Source organism: Dendrobium catenatum, unplaced genomic scaffold, assembly GCF_001605985.2.
Source record: "Dendrobium catenatum unplaced genomic scaffold, ASM160598v2 fragScaff_scaffold_689, whole genome shotgun sequence".
Lineage (NCBI taxonomy): Eukaryota > Viridiplantae > Streptophyta > Magnoliopsida > Asparagales > Orchidaceae > Dendrobium > Dendrobium catenatum.
The window spans coordinates 291784-313174 of record NW_021319151.1 but is presented as its reverse complement, the minus strand read 5'-3'; the positions used below and the strand labels follow the sequence as shown (position 1 = coordinate 313174).

The window sequence follows — 21391 nt, the reverse complement described above, 5'->3', positions numbered from 1 at the left end:
ATGGTACCACTAAATTATGGTCATGGTCAAAGCCCGTTTTTTCCCCAACAACATCAAATCATTAAGTAATTAATCGATAGGGCACAAAGTTCTTTGTCAGCTAAGGTGGATTCAAATTTGTTCTCTTTAACAAATACTCACCCCAGGTCTACAAGGTACCCTTCGACGAAGCAACCCATGGTTGGTGACAAGGATCCTTCTGTCAGGCTGTCGATTACCTCCTCTTACTAAGTAGACCAGGGACTACGATGGCCCGGGACGATGGAACCATGGGATCTTGATTGGGCTCATTATCATTCCCCCACCATCTACTTTAGATGCAAGGTGGTGAATTTCTGATTTTAAATATTAAAATTTCAAATACTTGAATCATGCTGCTACTATACTCTAGATACTTCGTATTTGTTTGACGATTAGCCTTAATAGAAAGTTCTCTCTCGTTATCGAGAGGGGTAATTAACTATAGAGGCTTGCACCAATAGGAAACCATAACTCAGATCGTAAAGTCCTTACAAAATGAGGACGAAATCTATCAGTAGTGTCTTATTCACAATCAAATCTGTCTTCTAAAATTTGCCTCAGAAATTACTCGTTAAAACTCTCATCGACTACTCAAAAAAGAAAGAAAGAAAGAGGAGTCCACGGAGATGCCGGGGCGCAAATTTTCGTAGCCCACATAATTAATTAAATTAAAGCAAAAAATTCAATTAATTAAACTAATTATTTAATGCAAATTAATTCAAAATTTAATAAAATGCATTAAAATAATAAGAGGACTATGTTCACACTAATCAACCTACGTATAATGCACACCAACTAAAACCCAAACTTCTAAAACTAAGAAAACTAAAGACAGAGAAACATAAAAAAATCAAGCAAACTAAACTGTCCTGGTAAGCTCTAGGCCCGTGCAAGCTCTTGCTCTGATGTAACATGATGTAAATCCAGGATTTGTATTTAGAAATTTAACAAAAGATTATCCAAGTATGATAATTGCAAATTAAAACTCGTTCCCAATTCAAGCTTTTCGGAAATCTCAATTGTTAACTACGGCTAGGCAAGCACTTACACGTAAATTAGCAAGGCCGAGAAAAATAACGTGAGTGATCAGGCGGTGTGTGTCACAAATGCCCTTGGGCTACAATAAGTGAAACATCCCTCATAGGGGTACAAACGGAAACATGAAATAACTAATAAAAGAAAAGAACTATGCATCAAAGATAAAGGCTCTGAATTAGGGCCGTCGATCGTCGTCCCCGACGATGGTACACATGGCGAAATCTGATGCCCTCATCATGCTCCTCGCAAACTGGCATATGTAAGCTCCAACTCCTACAATTGCTAACCACGAACACCTACAAGAAAGTAAACAATAGTCAATGTAAGTTGATAAACAAAATTGGTGCTGAAAGACGAGAAAATTGGTACTGAAAGAAAACTGGTGCTGGAAAGAAAAACTAGTGTTAAAACAAATAAGCAAAGCTACTATTGTAAACAAAACACTAGTACGGATGTCGACGTGGTGAGAAGCATAGAACTAAGTATATACTATTAAAGCCCTGCTAAACTAAATCCCCCCTAACCCCACTATACGGGCCACCTCTAATAGAGGCCGTAAGTCCCACTTTAATTAAGGTGTTAGGAAAACTTTCTCAGAACAAATAATACATCCTCGATAATCTTGACAACCTCTAATATAGGCCGTAAGACCTGTTGCAAGGGTTACTTTCAATGAAAGCAGTAAGACCCAACCTTTTGAACTATATGGGATACTTTCAATGTAAGCAGTAAGACCTAACCACCCTACATGCTGTTTTTAATAGAAGCAGTAAGACCCACTTCTCAAAACTTCTTGTACCTATGTGGACTACTTCTAAGTGAAGTCGTAAGACCGGCTATATGGGCTAATTCCAAGGAAAGCAGTAAATCCCGCTATACGGGCTACTTCTAATAAAAGCCATAAGCCTTGACCCCAAATCTAAATCAAACAACCGGGTAACTTCTAAATTTAGTCATAAATCCCAAACTAAATTTAATAATGAGTATTTTAACAGATGTAAACCCCAAACCGTGATAAAATTAAAATCACACCTATACACTTCAGTTTACTCGGGATCCCTGAGAGGGGGCAACCCATGGCTGCTAATTAGATTCTCTGAACACTACAATCAACGATTGTTAATGTTGGTAGACTGAAACCTACGGTATTCCCAGGATGAAGAAATCATGAGATTTTGATTGGGTCTACCTTCATCCCCCACAACCTAAATTTAAAATTGTTGCACGTCTAAACATTGATTCATCCATAATCGAGAGTTCTCTTCTACGCGTTAAGATGGGTAATTAACTATGAGGGATTTCCCTCATAGGAAGTGGAATCCCATAACTAAATAAACCCTGATGTCAATCATCGGGAGAAATCTGGTTAATTTAAATTGCAATCTACCTCAGAGAAGATGGGACCTTAAGCTTGAGAAAGCATGGCTCGTGCCATAGCGCCATGTTTTCCTGAGCAAGAACAACCTTTAACGCTAATTTTCTTTTAATCACAATTTGTAGAAAAAGCTACACAAAGTTCAGTTTATTTTTTACTTGTTTCCTTTTCTTCCAATGAAATTGATGTCGAACCGAGCAGCAGAGTCTTGAAGAAGAACTTGAAGGAAAAACTAGGAACTAGAATGCCAATAAAACAATAACAGTAGTATATTATCTTCTTCTTCCTACAGCTTAGTTTCTTTGATTATATATCCTTCCTATTCTTCACTACTATTTTAAGTATTAGCAACTAAAAGGAAACAGGAGAACGTTCATAACAGAAAGGTACGGAAATGGAGAGAAACAGAAAGCAACTAAGGTAATGGAATGTGTATTAGTGGTAGCGTGCTCTTGCGGAACAGGATAGTCCCCATCAGAAATGCTTGAATTCACTTGAAGTATACCGTGAATATGGAGGAGTTTGTGGTCTTCAATCGAAACAGCATACCTGCTTGAATGTTATTTCCCTTTTTCCTGAAACCTATTTTTTTGGAACTCAAAAATCAAGAACAGTTATGAAATGTAAGAACAGTCATTCATAGCCGGTTTGTTCCTTAATACTTTTTTTTTTTTGAAAAGATGCAAATTGCATTAAATAAAAAAAGAAAAAAATACAACCAACTAAGGGAAAAATCTATCACAGTCCTTCCTAATCATGTTAACAAAACTTGATTGAAGTTCACTATCTAAAAAAACATTAAAAAAAAATCACCTAACATGGCCATATGAGAACAGAAATCTGCCACCTTATTACAATCTTTAGGAATAAAATGAAAAATAACATTCTTAAAAACATCTAAGAAAGAAAGATCCACCCTTTGAGATATGTTATTCCTAACAGAAGGCTTCTTAACCGAGTTCTGAAGCAACTTAATGATATCTACATTATCCCTTTCAATAATTATTCCTCTATACTCCTTCATCCAATCTTGTAAAGAGTGTTTGAAGTCCATGATAGCTGACAATTCCAGAAAAGAAATGTTACAATGAATTATTCGCTTTCCGTATGCACAAAGAAACCTTCCTTTATAGCTCTCAGAACACCTGCAATCCCCGCCAAGTTGGAATGCAAAATAGCAGCATCAACATTCAATTTAATCCAATCTTTAGGGGAAGGACACCAATAAGCTTTAGACAGCAAGACTTGCTGATTAGTGTCCCAGAACTTCTGGGAAAGACTTTCTGTTCCTTGATACATAGATAGTATTGCTTTGCAAATTTCTTGGCAAGAGTTCCCTTTCCTATGTGACTGCATCTCATACCGTTTTTTTTTTAATAGAAACGTTAATTTTGCATAGGATACATTTTAGTTATCCCTATTGATTTTAAACTTTTACTGTAACATGACTGCTTTCTTTTACTTTTCAGCCGTGCATCAGATTTTGGTCTAATGAAGATAGACAACAAAGGAAGGGTCATTGCATTCAGTGAAAAACCTAAAGGAGAAGACTTAAAAGCAATGGTAAGAATCGTCCATCTTCCATTGAAAGTTCAACTAATTGATGCAGTTAAAGGCCATCTAAAGATTCCCATCTTAATTTAGCATCTCTTGTTGTATCATAGGAAGTGGATACTTCTGTCCTTGGTTTGTCACGAGAACAGGCAAAGAAGAATCCATATATTGCTTCAATGGGGGTTTATGTGTTCAAGAAGGAGATACTATTAAATCTTTTAAGGTACGGCCATTTAAGCCACCCATTTTCTGATACTGCTTAGATACAACAACAACAACAACAACATCAAGCCTTTATCCCACTACGTGGGGTCGGCTACATGAATCCTTTTTCTCCATTGTGTCCTATTAAAAGTCAAATTCTCGTTTAAATCTAATAAAGAAAGGTCATTCCTAATATTTTCTAACCAAGTCTTTTTAGGTCTACCCCTACCTTTCTTAACATAAGTCAAATCTAATACCTCTACTCTCCTAACCGGGTCATCGCAAGGCCGCCGTTTTATGTGACCAAACCATCTAAGGCGACTTTCTCTAATCTTATCTTCTACTGGACAAATTAAATGACATACATTGTACTATATGTTATGGCCACTTTTTATTTAAATGGAGGAAAAAAAGGTTTTTCTTCACTACAATCATTTAAATCCTTCTTTGTTCTTCTATAAGTTTCTACTATTTGCAATGGCTAGTGGAAAGAGCTCAATGGCTCTCATATGAAGTTCTTCCCCATGTCTCGTTGATCCTCGCTTCCCTGAAGTGGCTAATGAAGAAGCCTATCATCATTATAAGTCTATCGGGATCACCCCTTCCAAAATCATAAATCAGGAAGTCATGAACTTCTAGGTACCCAATCTCTTTTTGTCGCACTACCCTTCAATTCATTCTTACTCATGCCTTCCCATTGAACTCTGAACTCCTCTTAGAATTTTTTACTAGCCTTCATATAAACAGTGAGGGCACTGCCCTTTAATCTTATAACAATAGAAGGCCCATAGAGATCACCTATCAAGACTTTGACCAAATCCTAAAGTTTTCTACCACCGATGAAAAAGTTCATTCTTTAGCATTTCTCTATGACTATAACTGGATCCCTGTCAAAACCACCCTCAACAAATTATCAAATTCCTTATGTTAACGCACTAGTTCAAGATGCTCAAATTATTCAACATACCCTTCACAATCCAATCATTTCATAAGTTGGGGATCAAATAAAAATCACACCTCTTATATCCCTCTCTTCCTATTTTATAATAGCTAAAATTGATTTCAATGCAGCTTATATGATTCTTTGATACCTTAAAACCTTACCAGTATTAGAGATCTCAAAAAATAAGAGAGCCAAATCTAGCATTAGGTCACATCATTGCCTTTGTTCTAGAATCCAAATACAATCTCTAATTCCCTTAGGGGTGTCAATATTTGAACCGACCCAAAAACTCAAACCTGACCCATTTGTTGAATGTCATCTTCTAAGAAAAGTATTTTTTGATCTTCATCTTTAATACACTTCACTTGAACTAAATCCTTACTACTCCTATCTCTTTGTTTGGCTAACTTATACATATATCTTTCTCCCTCTTTAGTATCTAATCTATTATATAAATCACTAAAAGCTAATGCTTTTGCAACGCATATTGCTTTCTTAGCATCCTTACGAGCCATTTTATATATTTCCCAATTATCAGAATTTTTAAAATTAAACCAATTTAATTTTAAAAATTCTGATAATTGGGAAATATATAAAAAACTAGCAATAATCTTTATGCTGACTGGTTACTAAACTGAAGTTTAATGGTGCAAGCAGCTTTCCTAGATAATCATAAATGTCATACATGCAAAAATAGTGGACCAAGGAGTTGAAGATGTGGTTATGAATAAGAGTGGCCGTTGGTGTCTAGTGTTATCAATAAATAGCTAGAGATGACACAAGTAGAAATACACCCAGTCCATGGGGAAATTATTTTGTGCGGAGTCCATACGAGAAGAACCGTCCGGATTACTGCGTATTTACTAAATATTTGCTGAGTATTTATAAATACTCAGTAAATACATAGTAAATCGGCAAATACTCACAACATACTCGACAAATACTCACAAAATACTCAGTAATACTCACAACCGAGTATTTGCATATGCGCAGCGAATACTCAGTAAATACGCAGCAAATTCGGACTGTTCTCGCCGTCCAGACTCCGCACGTAATAATTTCTCCAGTCCATGAGGGTCCCATTAATATGTAGTATGTGGAGAAGTTGATATGCACTTTTCGTCTGCATTGTTAAATAGCTTTATTTCATGATTCAAGCCCATTACTGTGATTTGAACCCATATTCGTTAGATCATAATGGAGCCATGGAGGTAACTTAATTGTTGCTCATCTTGTGCTCGCCGTTAGAGTAGAAAAAAATGTGAAAAATAACTTGAGTTGATAGTAATATCTATCTGCATCCGGTTGATGCAAACTGTTTTTCTGACCACATGAAAATGCACTATAAACAAACTTTGCTATATTTGTTTTGCAGAAACCTGCCACGCGTTGGTGATGACCAGTAAAATATACCATTTAGCGACAATGTTTTAAAGGTGAAAAGCATCACAAGAGGCGTTTTATCTGTTACGAGACCCCTATATATAAGAAGAAAAAAACAATCTATATTCTAACTTAAAGTTTAACTAATATAAACATACAAAAAATAAATAAAAATAAGACGTTAAAATGAAACAAGTTGTGGACTCAGTTGGCGCAAGGCTTTGAGGAAGGAGAGCATTGTGTCAGTGAAGGAAACTAAGAACTACAAGGTAGCCTCTCATGAAGTGGAGATTCTAAGATTGGTTTGATATGAGGGAGGTGAAGGTGAGTTGGCTTAGTGTTTCAATGTTTCTTGGGCATGTATGAGAGGAATCAGTTTGATAAAACTTAACTCTTAGGGGCTGTTTGGTAGCACTCAGGATTTGATTTAAGTAGGATTTCGTAAATCCTCTAAATTCGGATTTCATAAATCCTGAGGGGCCTAAATCCTGAAATTATTTGGTAACATTCATGATAAATCCTATTAAATTCCATGCGACTGTTTGGCTATAGAGTGAATTTAACGGGCGGACTCTTTCTTTGGAGCCAATGAATTTCGTAATTCTGGCAAAAAATAGGATTTCGGATTCCATAGGGTGATGCCTCAACCTGCAGGGTATACACCCAATAGACAAAATGCTTGCTTCCACTGCCCCGAGGCAATTTTACTCGCCGCCCCAAAGCAAGCCCCTAGAACTTGTTTTAAGATGCTGTTCTATATCTGCCCCCTTTGTCCTTTGTTCACTGGCAAGTCAGAAGACTAGATATCGGTGATCGTTTGTCATCATTTCTCACAGGAGGAAGAAACTGGTGCAGCGGAGCTATTGACAGGGGAAGTGTTATTAAGTTCACTGGGGCTTTTTCTTTTCCTTGTGTAACCCAAATCTCTCTCACATACCCACACAGGCACAAGCACTCGCATAAGCTCGCACAGATTTAACTTGTATGACTAACGCAATTGTTTTTATCTGTGTTTACTTGGGCCTTGTAAAATAAAATTTATCAAGAAGCCTTTAACAGGAACATTAAGTGTTATGCATGATTGTTGGGTCAGATGGCGTTTTCCCACTGCAAATGACTTTGGCTCTGAAATAATTCCAGCATCAGCAAAAGAACAATTTGTCAAGGTATGTCGGATATTATTATATTATACACTTTTTGAATACTTTGCTTCATTTCTTTAATTACTTCAAACATCAATGCATCTCCAATGAATTTGCTAGTTTGAAAAAAGCATTCTTAAGTTTTTTTTAAATATAGAAATTTTGCATTTTTTTTTGGGTGTTTTGTATGTAGTTTGATACTAACAAGGTAAAAATTACTTGAGACCTAAAAATTGAAAATGGTAATATGGATATCAGTTTGAATACATAGAATCGTTCTTATTGGTATCTTCAGTTTTATCAAGCACAATTTAAGTAGCTGCGTCTGTCCAATCAACTTGGTTTAAAAATGAAGAACTCTTTGTATATGTACCAGTACAATCAATTACAGGCAAGGAGACAATTTAGGAGGCTGTGATGTCGGGATTCAAAGCAAAACTTCTGAAAGTCTGAAATTCTAGTCAGAAAGAGACAAATTGCCGTAGAAAAAAAAAATCCAACGCTTGCTTGGTTATATATGCTATATCATTTTCTTCAATGCCATCTTCAAGCATCCTGAAATTTCCTTTAAATTCAATGGCTAGAAACTTCTCCCCTTTACCAGCAGTGGTGACTGGCACAATCTGGTTAAGTGGTGATGGACCACGTTATGGGATATATCACTACCAATCTAACACCCACATTTACTTTTTAAGTATATTATCTAAAGTGAGAATGGATTATGCAAGGTAATCATCTGCTGGACACTTCCAAGACCAACTGGCAGTGGGAGATAGAATGGTAGTTCTCACTCTACATATACGTAGTGAGAGCCGGCTTTAATAAGTTCATACATCTTAAAGGTCATTATTTATCACTCCACACCTTGGCTTCAGAATACCTAAAACCTTACTGCCTTAATCATTTCACATCCAAGGAAATTAATTCCAACAAGATAAATTTCTTCCTTCCTTAGCCCAACATTTAAGGAAAGTAATGTGGAGACTAGCACCACCCTTCTGCCTAGAAATAAACTTGCAATTAGGTCAGCTATGTCAGAGAAGATTGGGCAACTGTTGTCATATATCTTGCAATCAAACAAGCCAATAGCATTGTCCCGGCTTCCACCTCCTTGTGCGCGTCATGAGCCCACAATAGCATCTTGCATGCGTGACCAGTGCGTGTCCTATGCGTGCACCCTTTGTGCATCCAACATGTTTTGCCAATCACCCACAACGCATCTATACATGCGACTTACACGTGTATCCATATTGCCTTTGTGCCTCTTAAGCACCTCTTCCTACTTTGTTCATGTTTGAACATTGATCTGGCACTGGCGCCCTAAAATGGGGTTCTAGTGTTATCAGCTATGCCATCTTCAGTCTTGAGTCTCGAGGCCTAGTGTGGTTGTTTCGATTTGGCTCATCTCTTATCAATTTCTACTCCACTTCTTGCTTCCAATGGCATGCCACCTTGATCGGGATATTTCCTTGGCATCCACTTTATCCATAGCACCAACTACTCAAGTTAGATTGCATTGTGATGTCCCTCCTACCATTCCTAGGTCTTCTCCCTATGTTGTATCTCCTTTGTAGTGTGCTCTTCAATTGTTGGCAAAGCAATAATAAGAACGATAACACAATAAATAAATCATCATCGGGAGAAGTCATTATTAAAAAAACATAAAAATATTGTTAGCAATAGATTTTTCTTGTTCACATTATTCCCTCAGATAATGTGAAAAGGTTTATTTTCAAAATTTCTAATAGATCTTCTAAATTAAGTTGATTTGAACTTAGATTAGTTAATGATGGATCAACATTATCGCCTATTCGATTGGCACGATGTTAGAATCGGACCTGATCGGTTCAACTAAACCGGCTTATTATAGTAGCTGAGTGAATACGGGAGGGAACCGCAAGCGGGTGGAGTCACGCGTGTGCGTATGCAAGCCTGGACGGCCGAATTTCATGAACAAATGAAGAAATACATACATGAGTGGAAAATAGCAATTGTGGAGAGTAACTACAATTTGCTCCCTCCTTTTTAACTCTTTTAAATGAGAGGAAGTTATACCAAGAGGACGAAGAAGGAGAAGGGAAGAAATAGAGAGAGAAAAAAACAAGGGAGGAAGAAGGAAGATGCATGCGTGCAAGTTAGGGTTCGGGATCGATCCACAAGCAAGGGAGATCGAGAGAAAGAGAGAAGGAAGCGAACTCGATGGGTAGGGAAAGCGAGAGTCTCGTGTAAGGGAAGAAGGTAAGAAATTTTTTTAAAAATTTTATTTTGAAAGGAAGATATTTATATTTTTATAATATTAAATTTAAAATATATTAAAATAAGAAATTTGTTTAGAAAATAATAATAATCAAATTTAAATTTAAATTTAAGATTTTAAAAGCAAATAATTAGAGAGACCGTATGGTTGAGAGATTATGATATTTAAATAAAATATGGATTTTAATTGAAAATGCTAATTAGGAAAATTAATTATACAAATAAAGAATTGAATGATTAGTGATAAATTATATATTAATGATATAGAAAATATTAATTAAATAAAAATATAGAGCAGGAGAGAGAGAAAGTATGTGTGTAAATTTTAATGTATGAGATTTTAATTGTTATAAACATTTTAATAATCAATTAAATGTGAGAGCAATTAGAAGCTTTAATTAGCTGCTTTGAGAAAGAGAAAGAGAGAGCGAATAATATATATTTAAAAATTTAATAATAAAAGAACATTAATTAGTGAAATACTCTATAATTATTTTTAAGAATTAAAATGTTTTTTAAAAGAGAAGTTTTAAAATATTAAGTTAGAGAACTTAAGAGCAAATAATTAATTAAATTTAATAATGTGATCTTTTATAGGTTTTAAATCCACCGTCATTAGAATAAGGAGTAAAAGTGAAGTTGCGTATTTTTTAAATTCAAGGTGAGTACTCATGTCTTTTAATTACAATAATTATATTTGCTTCTACATATTATGCATCAAATACATACTGTTATTATTTAATTGTTTATTAATAATGCTCTATGAATTAATGCTATGTGAATTTTCTTTATCAAAGATAATTAATTATGTTGAACTGGAATACTTTAATTTAATATTATAATGATAACATCCATCCTATAACATGATGTTTATTATATATATCGATATGAAATGATTTGAAGAAGGTAAATGATATGATTAAAATAGAATGTTTGTATGTGCATGTTGACTGATGGAGCACATTCTCTTATGGTACTGGCTGGGGACGTAATGTCCCGTGAATGGTACGTTAATGAAAAAGGTTATAGAAAAGGAAAAGGAAAAAAAATGTCAAGTCCTGATCCTCTACTTAAAATTCTCTCATTTCACCACACATTTTTAATAAGAACCTGTCTTCTCATCACAAACTGCCACTCCCCTTTCAAGAAAAATTAGCTTTGATTTTGTTTGTGAAGGAGATCTTTGAGTTGGCTTCACCTTTTTCCCTCTCTTTTTGTTAGGGTTTCAAAAGTCCTGATCCTCTACTTAAATTCTCTTATTTCACCACACATTCTCAATAAGAACCTGTAACTTCTCATCACAAACTGTCACTCCTTTCAAGAAAAATTAGCTCTCATTTCATGAGGATTTTATGGTCTAGTTCTAGATTTTCTATGGGTGCATACCCCTTATAGTTAAGTAATCCCAATAATGAGTTAGAATTTTTTAGTAAGGCTAGTCATTAGTAGACATTAAGTACTGTGCATATATTAGAAACAAATTTGATATTAGGATTTGAAATTTAGTACCTCCTCCCTTTGGCCACTTAGGGTCTTACATAAAACTACTACTTGTGAATTCCATAGCAGTTATTGAAATGAAATTTCTACGCTTCTTTCCTGTACTTATGGAGTTCAAGTTTAAAAAAATGAATGAACTTGGATTAACATAGAACCTAGATGTTGTTTCTTTCAATTTTTTTTTAGATTTCATTATTGTCTATCGAATGTTGCATTTTGTTATATTATAGCTGTTAAATCTTTTTGTGCCTGATTAACTGTTCAGATAGCTTGGTTTCTGAATGTATTCAATTTGAGCAACATGAAGATGTCAGTAAGATAAAATTGAAATGTCATTCAGATTTTTATTTTTCAAGATGTTAACAAATTATGTTTTTGATATCTACTAAGAAAAATAATACATAGCAGATGTCTCTAAACCAAAAGGCCCATTAAAATGCTGCTTGCAGGATTTTTATATCTTTTCTGAACATTTACTGAACTATTATAAACTACAGATAACGTTCTTGTTTTATTGCAGGCATACCTTTTTAATGATTATTGGGAGGATATTGGGACTCTAAAATCTTTTTTTGAGGCAAATCTTTCTCTTACCAGGGATGTGAGTACTCTAAATGAATCCTAGATTCTAGTCTCGTTTGCTTTTGAAAAAAACATTCTTGGATGAATTTCCTGTTTCCTCTGCTATTTTCCGAATTCCAAAACCCATTGAGTACTCTTTTATTCTTTCATGAAATTATTCTTTCCAACTTAGGTAGCTTCAGTGACATTATATCGACGTTTTCTACTTGATTATGAATCTGACTGCAACACCATTGATTACCTTCGTCAGTGCACAATTCATGTTAACATGTTAACCTATAGCTGGAGCTTTTTATTTCCACACATGCTTATTTTTATCTAGGTGTATCAGCGCCTTATTTTTCAGTAAGAGGAATATAGTCTAAGCTAACTGGATAACGTTCTGTTTGAATTTTGAAAATGGCAAATATTGTCACTATTATTTGGATGTCATTCAAATGTGGAACCAGTTTATGACAGTTTTAATGATTTTTCCGTCGCATTACAATCGAGACAAATACCCATGGTGTATTTTATAATGTGCTTAGCTTTACTTTAGATTGAAAAGATTAAAGTTTAGTTTGGGACGGTTTTCTTACTGCTTCTTAAAGCAGCTTTTTAGTGCAAAAATTAAAAATTTTATACGGAAAAATTGCTTTAAGAAGCAGTAAGAAAGCCGTCCCAAACGAAGCCTAAATTTTTACTTCGAACATTAATTTAATATAGATCACTGATTTACTGGAGAGGCAGAGAGGCCCTTGGAGGAAATGGTGGAAGGTGGTTAATATTGAGTTAGTAACATGAGCTCTAAAGATTTATCTCATTTTAGCTTAACGAGCACTTTTTTAAGGATAATTATAGCGTGACTCTACATTAATCTAATACTTGGGAGTTACTGCGTTATAAGCCTTGGGGCTGGTTCAGTAATTCTTGAGTACTTTTGGCCTAAGCACTATGGAGTTTTAAACGACAATTTGTGCTGTTATAATCAGATTCTTTAGTTTACTTCACGAAACTTTCATCAACACTACCTGTTATTCATATCTTTTGTAACTATTGTAGCTTTTTTAAAGGTGATATATTCTCATCATTCAAAAAATAACGCAGTGTATCTCTTCTTTGACTTTCTTAAACTTGCAGCCACCTAATTTCAGCTTTTATGATGCGACAAAACCAATATATACATCTCGAAGAAATTTACCTCCAACAGCAGTTGACAACAGCAAGGTAAGTTTTTCATTCCTCTGTTTTACGACAAAAATACACATATGATGTGCTTTTCTCTTAAGTCATCATCCTTTGTAACTTTTGAGGCAGGAAAAATACTTGTTTAATTTTTGCTGAACTGATCATAAATTTCATTTGAGGCACTAAAAAACATCTGCTTTACTTCGAATCAAATATCTTTTTTAGTTTCATTTTATCTAGTTTGCACATATTTTTCATCAAACTAAATTACTCCATGAAGAATAATTGATTTCCATTGTTACTGTCTCTACTTTCTTACTGACTATCCCATTGTCTTACTTTCCTCTCTGATAGTTTAAACATTCATTACATATATTTCTCCCCTTACCTATGAACAAAATACATGCTTTTCAGATTGTTGATTCTATTGTATCCCATGGAAGTTTCTTGAGCGACTGCTTGATAGAACACAGCATTATCGGTATCCGATCCAGGATAAACAGTAATGTGCACTTAAAGGTCAGAATTCTAATGAGAAAAAAAAATTGCTCAGATAACCTCATTAATTTTTGGTGAAGATGATAGTCAAAGTCATTAAATTTATTTTGAGATGAGTACAGATAAATTCTAATTGATTCTCCCTCATCACAAAGTAAATCCAGTGGCTTTAACATTTAGTGAAAATATCCTAAACTCAAAAAACTCAATATGTTCATAGAAGAGAGCCTCTACTTACAACCATTTTTGCACCATTTTTGCAGGATACTGTAATGCTAGGTGCGGACTTCTATGAAACAGAAGCAGAAGTCGCAGCATTGCTCGCTGAAGGGAGAGTTCCTGTTGGAATAGGAGAGAACACCAAGATCAGGTGATCACCATTAAGCTGTTGAACATACTCCATATTTATTCTGCAAGTACAACTTCAAAATCTTAATTGTTTGTGCTGATAATTTTCAGAAATTGTATCATAGATAAGAATGCAAGAATTGGGAAGAATGTGACAATTTCAAACTCCCAAGTACGGTTTCTCTTCAGCACTATATCTGGGTCGAGTTTCCTATTTAAACTTTTTACAATGATGATTTCAAGTTCATTGAATTTGCTTTGAAATGAATATAATATAAATTCTGATTGATTATCTATATCTTGTGCTCATTTCAAAACAAGTTTAATGGTTTTGAGCAGGGCTATCAAAATCGGGTCACGGGTCGGGTTCAGGTCCAATCCGAAACTGATCCGGCATTGTTTGACCTGACCCGAACCTAACCCATTTTTGCAAACGGGTTGGTTTTTCGGACCTGAACCTGACCCGCTTCGGGACTGGGTTAACCCGAACCCGACCCGCTTTGTATATGTTTTACTAAAAAAAATTTATTTAATTCTAAATCAAATTAAGGTAAGATTTACTTCAATTAATTTAAAATAAACCAAGCTTAATTCAGTTTAGGCAAAATAGTTTTATTATTTTTTGGAAATAGTATTTATTTATTTCATAATAATATTTTAAAATCCTCATAAATCAATTAAAAGTGGGTCAAATCGGGTTGATTTTGAGTTTTCGGGTCAACCCGAACCCGACCTAGTTTTACAAACTGGTCGAAACCCCTAACCTGAGCTCGACCCGGTTCAGGTTTGGGTTGACCTAACCCGATTCGGCGGGTTCAGGTTTGGGTTGACATGAACTCAAAATTTTTGGGTCGGATTTTCGGGTCGGGTTAAATATTGACAACCCTAATTTTGAGATCCATCTTGATATCAATTTTTTTTATATATAATTTTAATTTTTTGCATATAAAGTTTTTTCTTTTTCTTTTTTTTTTTGAATGGATGATCATGGCATACTTGTGCAGGGTGTGCAAGGAATACAGAGATTTCATACCGCAGGGAATCCTCGAACCGCGAACCAACAAATAGAGTATTTACCTCATTACTTTGAGATATAAAGAACTCATCACACAAATCATTCACTACAATATCATTATTATCTCTGATCTCTGAGCTAAACTGATGCATTTCAGTGTGAATGTCCTGTAATTGGGACATATCATCTTCGTTATATTTCATTGCAACTACCACATCAATTTTGTTCCTTTCATAAGAACTTTCAAGCATTTCAACTACATCTGAATTGCTTGAAATCAACAAGTAATTCTTCGGTGATGTTCCATTGACATGATAGTGTAAGTCGAATGGTTGACCCCTTAGCCAATGACAAAGTGTTTCAACATGTTCTTTTAGCAACAACATAGTGATTTCATCTCTCCGAAACTTTAAACTTTTTTGGCTTCCACCCACATACTTCATTCGAGCCTGACCCTGCACCTCACTCCAATATCCACCGAATTTGAGAATAATGGAGCAAATATGACTTGAATCCATTTCTGTGAATGGATAAAATTAATAAGTTAGACAAAGTGAAAAAAGGGAAACATAATGAGTTAGCCAAACTAATCAAAATTTTCAATTTCCTGTTAAAATTTCAGTTTTCTGTTCAAATTTTCAATTAAAAATTTTCAGTTTTTATTTTTCAGTTTACTGTAAAATTTCAATAAAAATTTTTCATTTAGCCAAACTAATAAAAAATTTCACTTTCCTGAACTAAAAAAATTTCAATTGTCACTTTTATGTAAAGACGCTCTGACAATATGTTCCGAAGATATTTGTAAAATTTCAATTGTCATTGTTATGTAAAGACGTTTTTTTCTTTTTCTTACAATAAATTTCATAAGAAGAAAAGGCGCTCTGACGTCGGAACAGATACCTTCGATCTCCACCGAAGAATAGGCGACGGTCGCTCATCGGAGAAGAAGCGACGCTCGGTCTTCGGAGAAGAAGCGACGGTCGGTACCTTCTCTATCGAAGAATACGCGACAGTCGCTCGTCGGAGAACAAGAAAGAGCGGGAAGAAGAAGGCTCAGGAACAGGAACGTGCGGGAATAGCTACGAACGGGATCGCCTCGGACAGGGTTTTAACTCTCCGTTAACAGAGTGGTATTTCAAAGTATAGAAATGTTATTTGAGTGGTATATTAGTAAATATAACACTTTGAGTGTTAAATATGTATTTTGAAATGTTTTAAGTGTTATGTATGTAAAAACCCCAAAAATTTAAATTTATATAATAAGCTGCTTTAAGAAGCAATAAAAAAGCTGTACCAAACAAAGCCGTTTGGGACTGCTTTCTTACTGCTTAGATATAGTGTTCATGTTCACATACCTGCTGCATAGGCGCAGTAATTCACCATTAAATAATTTATTAAAAAAACATTTCATGATCAGCAAAGAAATATTCAACAATGGCAAAATACCATCACCTATAAACAAAATAATAATCACCAGCTTCCAAATATATCAAAAACAGAAAGAATCACTCAGCAACTTCTGCTACTTCTTCATCTTCTAAGCTAACATATTAAGAATCATACATATCAGAAGAAAAGTGAAGGAAAAAGCTCTCAATCTTCTTTAGAATTCTAATTAAATAGTTCATACTTACTGAACCATAAAATACAAGGCTCATATTGTATTTAATAAATCACATATAATGCCTGAACCTTAAATATATGTTCCCCACTTCTAGTTAGATGTTGTAACATTTGATCAGTAGAGGCAAATAAAGGGACATTGTAGACCAAAATGTGTAGATCCATGGAAGATAATGGACAAAGTTCCTACAATTTGTCTTGTCTGATCAAGAAACAAATCCAACTTGATCTGACAATAAAGATAAGGTGATGATCTATCTACACATTCTTACAATCTTATATCGGTTTTTCGGCTTTTCGGATTTATCTCAGTAGGCCTACAATCTCCATTTCATGCCTTACCTCAGGCCTGAAATTCAAACCGGGATCTGTGGAGAATCCCCATGATGGGGACTCAAAATTTCAGTATTTTATACCCCCTCAGCCCTCAATTTCTATACTTCCTAAGAAAAAAATGGGTACATAGAAAAGGCTGGGATATGAAGAACTTGATTTGGGTGATAATCACCTAAATGTTGTCATCTTCATCCTTGATCATTGCGTTGGGACCGTCCTCGAAGCTTGTTCCGGGTGCGAGCTCATTGAGGTCTAGGAATCGCCGCCTTGGCACGCCGTCTTCCTGTATTGGGCTTTCAGCTTTTTCTGGAGGTTGGGATTGGGGCGCTTCACTGGTAGTCTCCTCGAGTTGTTTGTGATCGATCTTCTCATCGTTCATTTCTTCATCTTCTGCTTCCTCGTCTTGAGAGCCATGGCTAGCTGACGAGAGCTCTAGATCATCATTCATTGCATCTGAGGCAGCATCAGACACGTTTGAATTATCAGCCTTTTCTGACTCTGCGTCGGTATCTGAAAGTTCGTATTGCTGGTAATTTATACGCGGCTTTGTCGACCTCTTGCTTCGTCTGAGTCCATTCTGGAGTTCATCTACTGATCTCAATTTTGCTCCACGCCTGCCACGACTTCGAAGCTTCTTGTGCTGGCGACGCTCAACTGAATCTTCACTAATGCTCAATGAATCTTCATCTTCATCTTCTTCATATTCTTCCTCATCTTCTGCATTATCCTCCCAACGGTACTCCTCGTCCCCTTCAGAGCTACTAGAGACCTTCTGCTTTCTACTTCTTAGATATTCATCGTCGTATACTGCCTCTCCAACGATATCGTCGTCACTATCAAAATAAGCCTCATTATCTGAAATGGCTTCAACAAATTCCTTTTCAGAATATCTTTGAGGCCTTTTCCTTCTTCGGTTGCTATACTTAAGAGAAAAGAATAAATAAATGTCTAGAGATAATAATAATAATAATAATAATAATAAATCAGATCCAATATGTAGCCCCAATACCTTCGATCAAGTGGGCTAGTGCGAAATTCATCATCAGTTTCTTCATATTCAATGGGATTTGGTGATTGCACATCATATGCAAGCTGAGGAGTGAGGGGTTCACCATTTAATCCACCATTGGAAACAGGTTTGGCAATAGGTTCTCTTTTGATAACTTGCTCCGGAGAATTTTGCCTTTTCCTAGAAAAATCAGATTTATAATAAAGAAATTAATGGCCATAAAAACTTGAATAAATAAAGCAATTACTGCAGAATGAGATCAAATACATACTTGGTGATCTTGATAGCCTCATTTATGGATCTATCATAGTCATCTGCAAAGGAATTTGATTGGCATGATCAGATGAGATAAGCAAAGCCAACTGGCTAACATTAACACCCAAAGATACAAATGCCTTCAAATATGCTTGCATAATTGTGTAGGAAAAAAACACAATAGATCCAGAAGTTTCTTCAGTAAATAAATAAAAATGAACAGAAAGAAACAAGACTGTACAAGTTGATCTGGTAGATTAGCACAAATTGAAAGCAAAACAGTACAGGAATCACAGTTCAAGAGACTCAAATTCATATTTTTAAAACCAGGCCCAGGCCAACAGTCATGAAGAGAAGTGGAACTGGTGCAAGGGTATACTAAAAAAATTGTAAGCGAGTAATTGCCTTCAAAATCTCTTTAGAACAAACAAGTAGTTTTAAGACATAAATAACAAGGTTGTAAGAAAGACACTGAAGTGAGCTAAAATTATTCTCAAGAGTACCTACAAGGCAAGCTCAAAAGCAATTGTCAATGAGGAGAAGAATAAAAGCAGTCTAAGCAACAAAAATCGTAAGCTTTCTCATAAAGGTAAGTTCAATAGAGAGAAATTTGGAAGAGAACAAAAAAAAAAAAAAGCTACCACTCCCATTGCAAGTTAAAGTCACTCAAACCAAAAATTGTAAACTAAGAAGAGGCTGAAACAAGAGGAAGCCAAGAAGCTCACAATCACACTTACAGAGGGAGAAATTCTAGTTATGAAGAAGGTTGGAGTATTGTAATTGAAGGTATATTGCAATTACCATTAAAAGATACAATATTCAACCTCATTTTGATGGTGGCGGCATCTGTGGTGTAGCTCGAAGGCCTTGATTGTGAACCATAAAATAAGAAATCAATTTGCACGTGCATTTTCTCTTAAACATTTTGTAATGGGATCATTTAATTAATGAATTAAATAATTAATCATTGGATCGTTATAAAAAAAATTTTGATGCAAAATTTTTTAATGAATGATGTGGGCTCCAAAAATTCGGCCATTTCGACATGCGACGTGCGAGTCGTGTCGAGGGTCGTGGCTGCGACGTGCGATGGCAGAGAGGTATGGAAATTTTTTTTTTCTTTTCTTTTTTTTTTTTGTTACATAGCAGGTCAACAAATGATTACATATTTTGATTAGAGTAGCTTAGGGGTTGTTTATTTGCTAGTATTTACAATTCAAACGAATTTTAAATACAATGCATTTGGAATACTGATGATTGTTTGGTTGATTCTAAAATAAACTCATGATTGTTTTAATTTGGTTGGAAGAAATTAAATCTAAATTTTATGGTAATTTAAAAATGAACCTAGTGCATGGTAGCGAGGTAGGACGGTGGAAGTTACGAGCGCAAATGATGAGGTGACAGTGACAATCGGAGGTCACGAGAAGAACTAAGGTCTTGTAATATCCGTAGGGTTGACGATGTCGTTGGGAGAGTCTAAGGTCATGTGTTGTTGACATTGTCATAGAGGAAGATAGAGGCCTAAGGTTGGTGGGTCATATGGAGGATTTCACAGGTGTGGCAAGGATGGGAAAAGCCAAAGTTTGCAAAGGCGATGAATTTGGAATTCACCCAAATATTGTTTGAGGTAATATCAATGGTTTAAAAATCGTATCAAACTCTGTTCAATCGTGAACCAGTCATACTATCAATTTGGTCATCTTGAAAAATTGGTTATGCATCCAACGGAAGAGAATTGATGAGAACCAGTGACTCAACTAATGAAACATTGAATCACTCCCAATTTTATGGAATCATCTTATTCAAAATTGGCATATTAATCACTATAAATCTGTGATCTAAGGGCTAGAATTCTATGATAAATAAATTTATGAATTTATTTACTTAAAATATCCTAAGATACCAAACCAACAAACCCTATCCCTCAAAATTCCCAAATTCCCCATATAGCTTTCATAAGCACCTTCGGCCCTTCTTCACATGAGGCTTCCTTCTTCACCAATTGTTCTCTGGTTTCGTCTCCACCCTTCGTTGGCCGCTCACCAAGGTTCTCAAGTGGAACCGCCTCCTTCATTGCTTATGATGTAATATTTAGTAGAAACCCTAAATTTTATTACTCACTGATATTGTTTGGTTTATTGAGGGCATCAATAGTTATTATGTCATTTGTAAATAATTTTAATATTTATTATACCATCCAATTCTACATTTGAACCTTAAACCTCCTTTTCATCTGATTTAATATCTAATTCACTTTTTAATCTTGGGTATTATAAACTGATTGGAAAAATATTATGAATTTGCTTTACTCTCAACCAAATGCTTAAGTAAAAACCCCAGAATTTCAAATACAATACAACCCTAATACTTGCCACAAAACAACCGCTTAGTTCATATTTGACCTTTTCATTTAGCAGCCTAAATTAGTAAAGTTTTAAAGATCTCAATATAAGGTTTAATAAGGTTGGTTAACAGTAAAATTGTGAAATTGAACTTCAACCCATACCGTGTATTTTAGAATGCCATTCTCGACATCTTTCAAATTAATTTTCAATAGTTGCTGAGAAAAGTAATTTTTGGTTTATAAGACTTCTAGAGTGGAGCTCAAAGATTATATTTATTTAATTATATTCAAGTATGAATAGATGTTTAATTTAAACCTTTGATTTAGGGGTTGTTTAGTTGGCTGAAAAAAGAATGCGGTGTAAAAGGAATACTTTGGAGTTTTTGGATGAATGTAAAGTAAATGCAGATGAATATTTTTTTTTTGTTAGAAGTAATGAATGTAAAGTAAAGTTGTGGGCTCCGAAAATTCGGCCACGGACTCCACTTGCTTTTCTTATTTGGCGAGGGAGTTTTAACCGAGGTAAATTTTGGAAGGCAGATGGGTTTGTAGATAAGACACTACCCAGAGATTTCGCCCTCATTTGCGAGGACTTTATGATCTGAGTTCTGGTTTCCTATAGACGCAAGCCCCAATAGTTAATTACCCCTCCCGATCACGAGAGAGAACTTTCGATTAAGGCTAGTCGTCAATCAGATACGTATAAAATACGTGTTATTTGGCTATAGTAGCAGCAATAGGTTTGGGATATTGAGGATTGGGAGTTTGGAATTTGAAGGATTCGATATTTAGAAA

The 21391-nt window shown here is 35.1% G+C and overlaps 2 protein-coding genes across 4 annotated transcripts in view; one reads left to right on the top strand and one right to left on the bottom strand.

The window, feature by feature from the left end:
* LOC110105206 (glucose-1-phosphate adenylyltransferase large subunit 3, chloroplastic/amyloplastic-like) overlaps positions 1-14307 on the top strand; it is a 31028-nt gene extending 16721 nt beyond the window's left edge. For 2 of the 3 annotated variants that reach the window (XM_028695818.1, XM_028695817.1), the window contains 8 exons: positions 3904-3997; positions 4099-4211; positions 7612-7684; positions 11937-12017; positions 13118-13204; positions 13580-13684; positions 13927-14033; positions 14123-14307. In XM_028695818.1, coding sequence (XP_028551651.1) covers positions 3904-3997; positions 4099-4211; positions 7612-7684; positions 11937-12017; positions 13118-13204; positions 13580-13684; positions 13927-14033; positions 14123-14273 — 811 coding nt within the window. In that variant the 3' untranslated portion in view covers positions 14274-14307. The remainder of the gene's footprint in view (positions 1-3903; positions 3998-4098; positions 4212-7611; positions 7685-11936; positions 12018-13117; positions 13205-13579; positions 13685-13926; positions 14034-14122) is intronic. The other variant, XM_028695819.1, reaches the window with a different exon arrangement.
* A 2297-nt stretch (positions 14308-16604) lies between these two features.
* LOC110105220 (DDT domain-containing protein DDR4) overlaps positions 16605-21391 on the bottom strand; it is a 29197-nt gene continuing 24410 nt past the window's right edge. The window contains exons 10-12 of the mRNA XM_020834620.2: positions 18266-18308; positions 17995-18174; positions 16605-17902 (exon numbers count right to left, since the gene is read on the bottom strand). Coding sequence (XP_020690279.1) covers positions 17158-17902; positions 17995-18174; positions 18266-18308 — 968 coding nt within the window. The 3' untranslated portion in view covers positions 16605-17157. The remainder of the gene's footprint in view (positions 17903-17994; positions 18175-18265; positions 18309-21391) is intronic.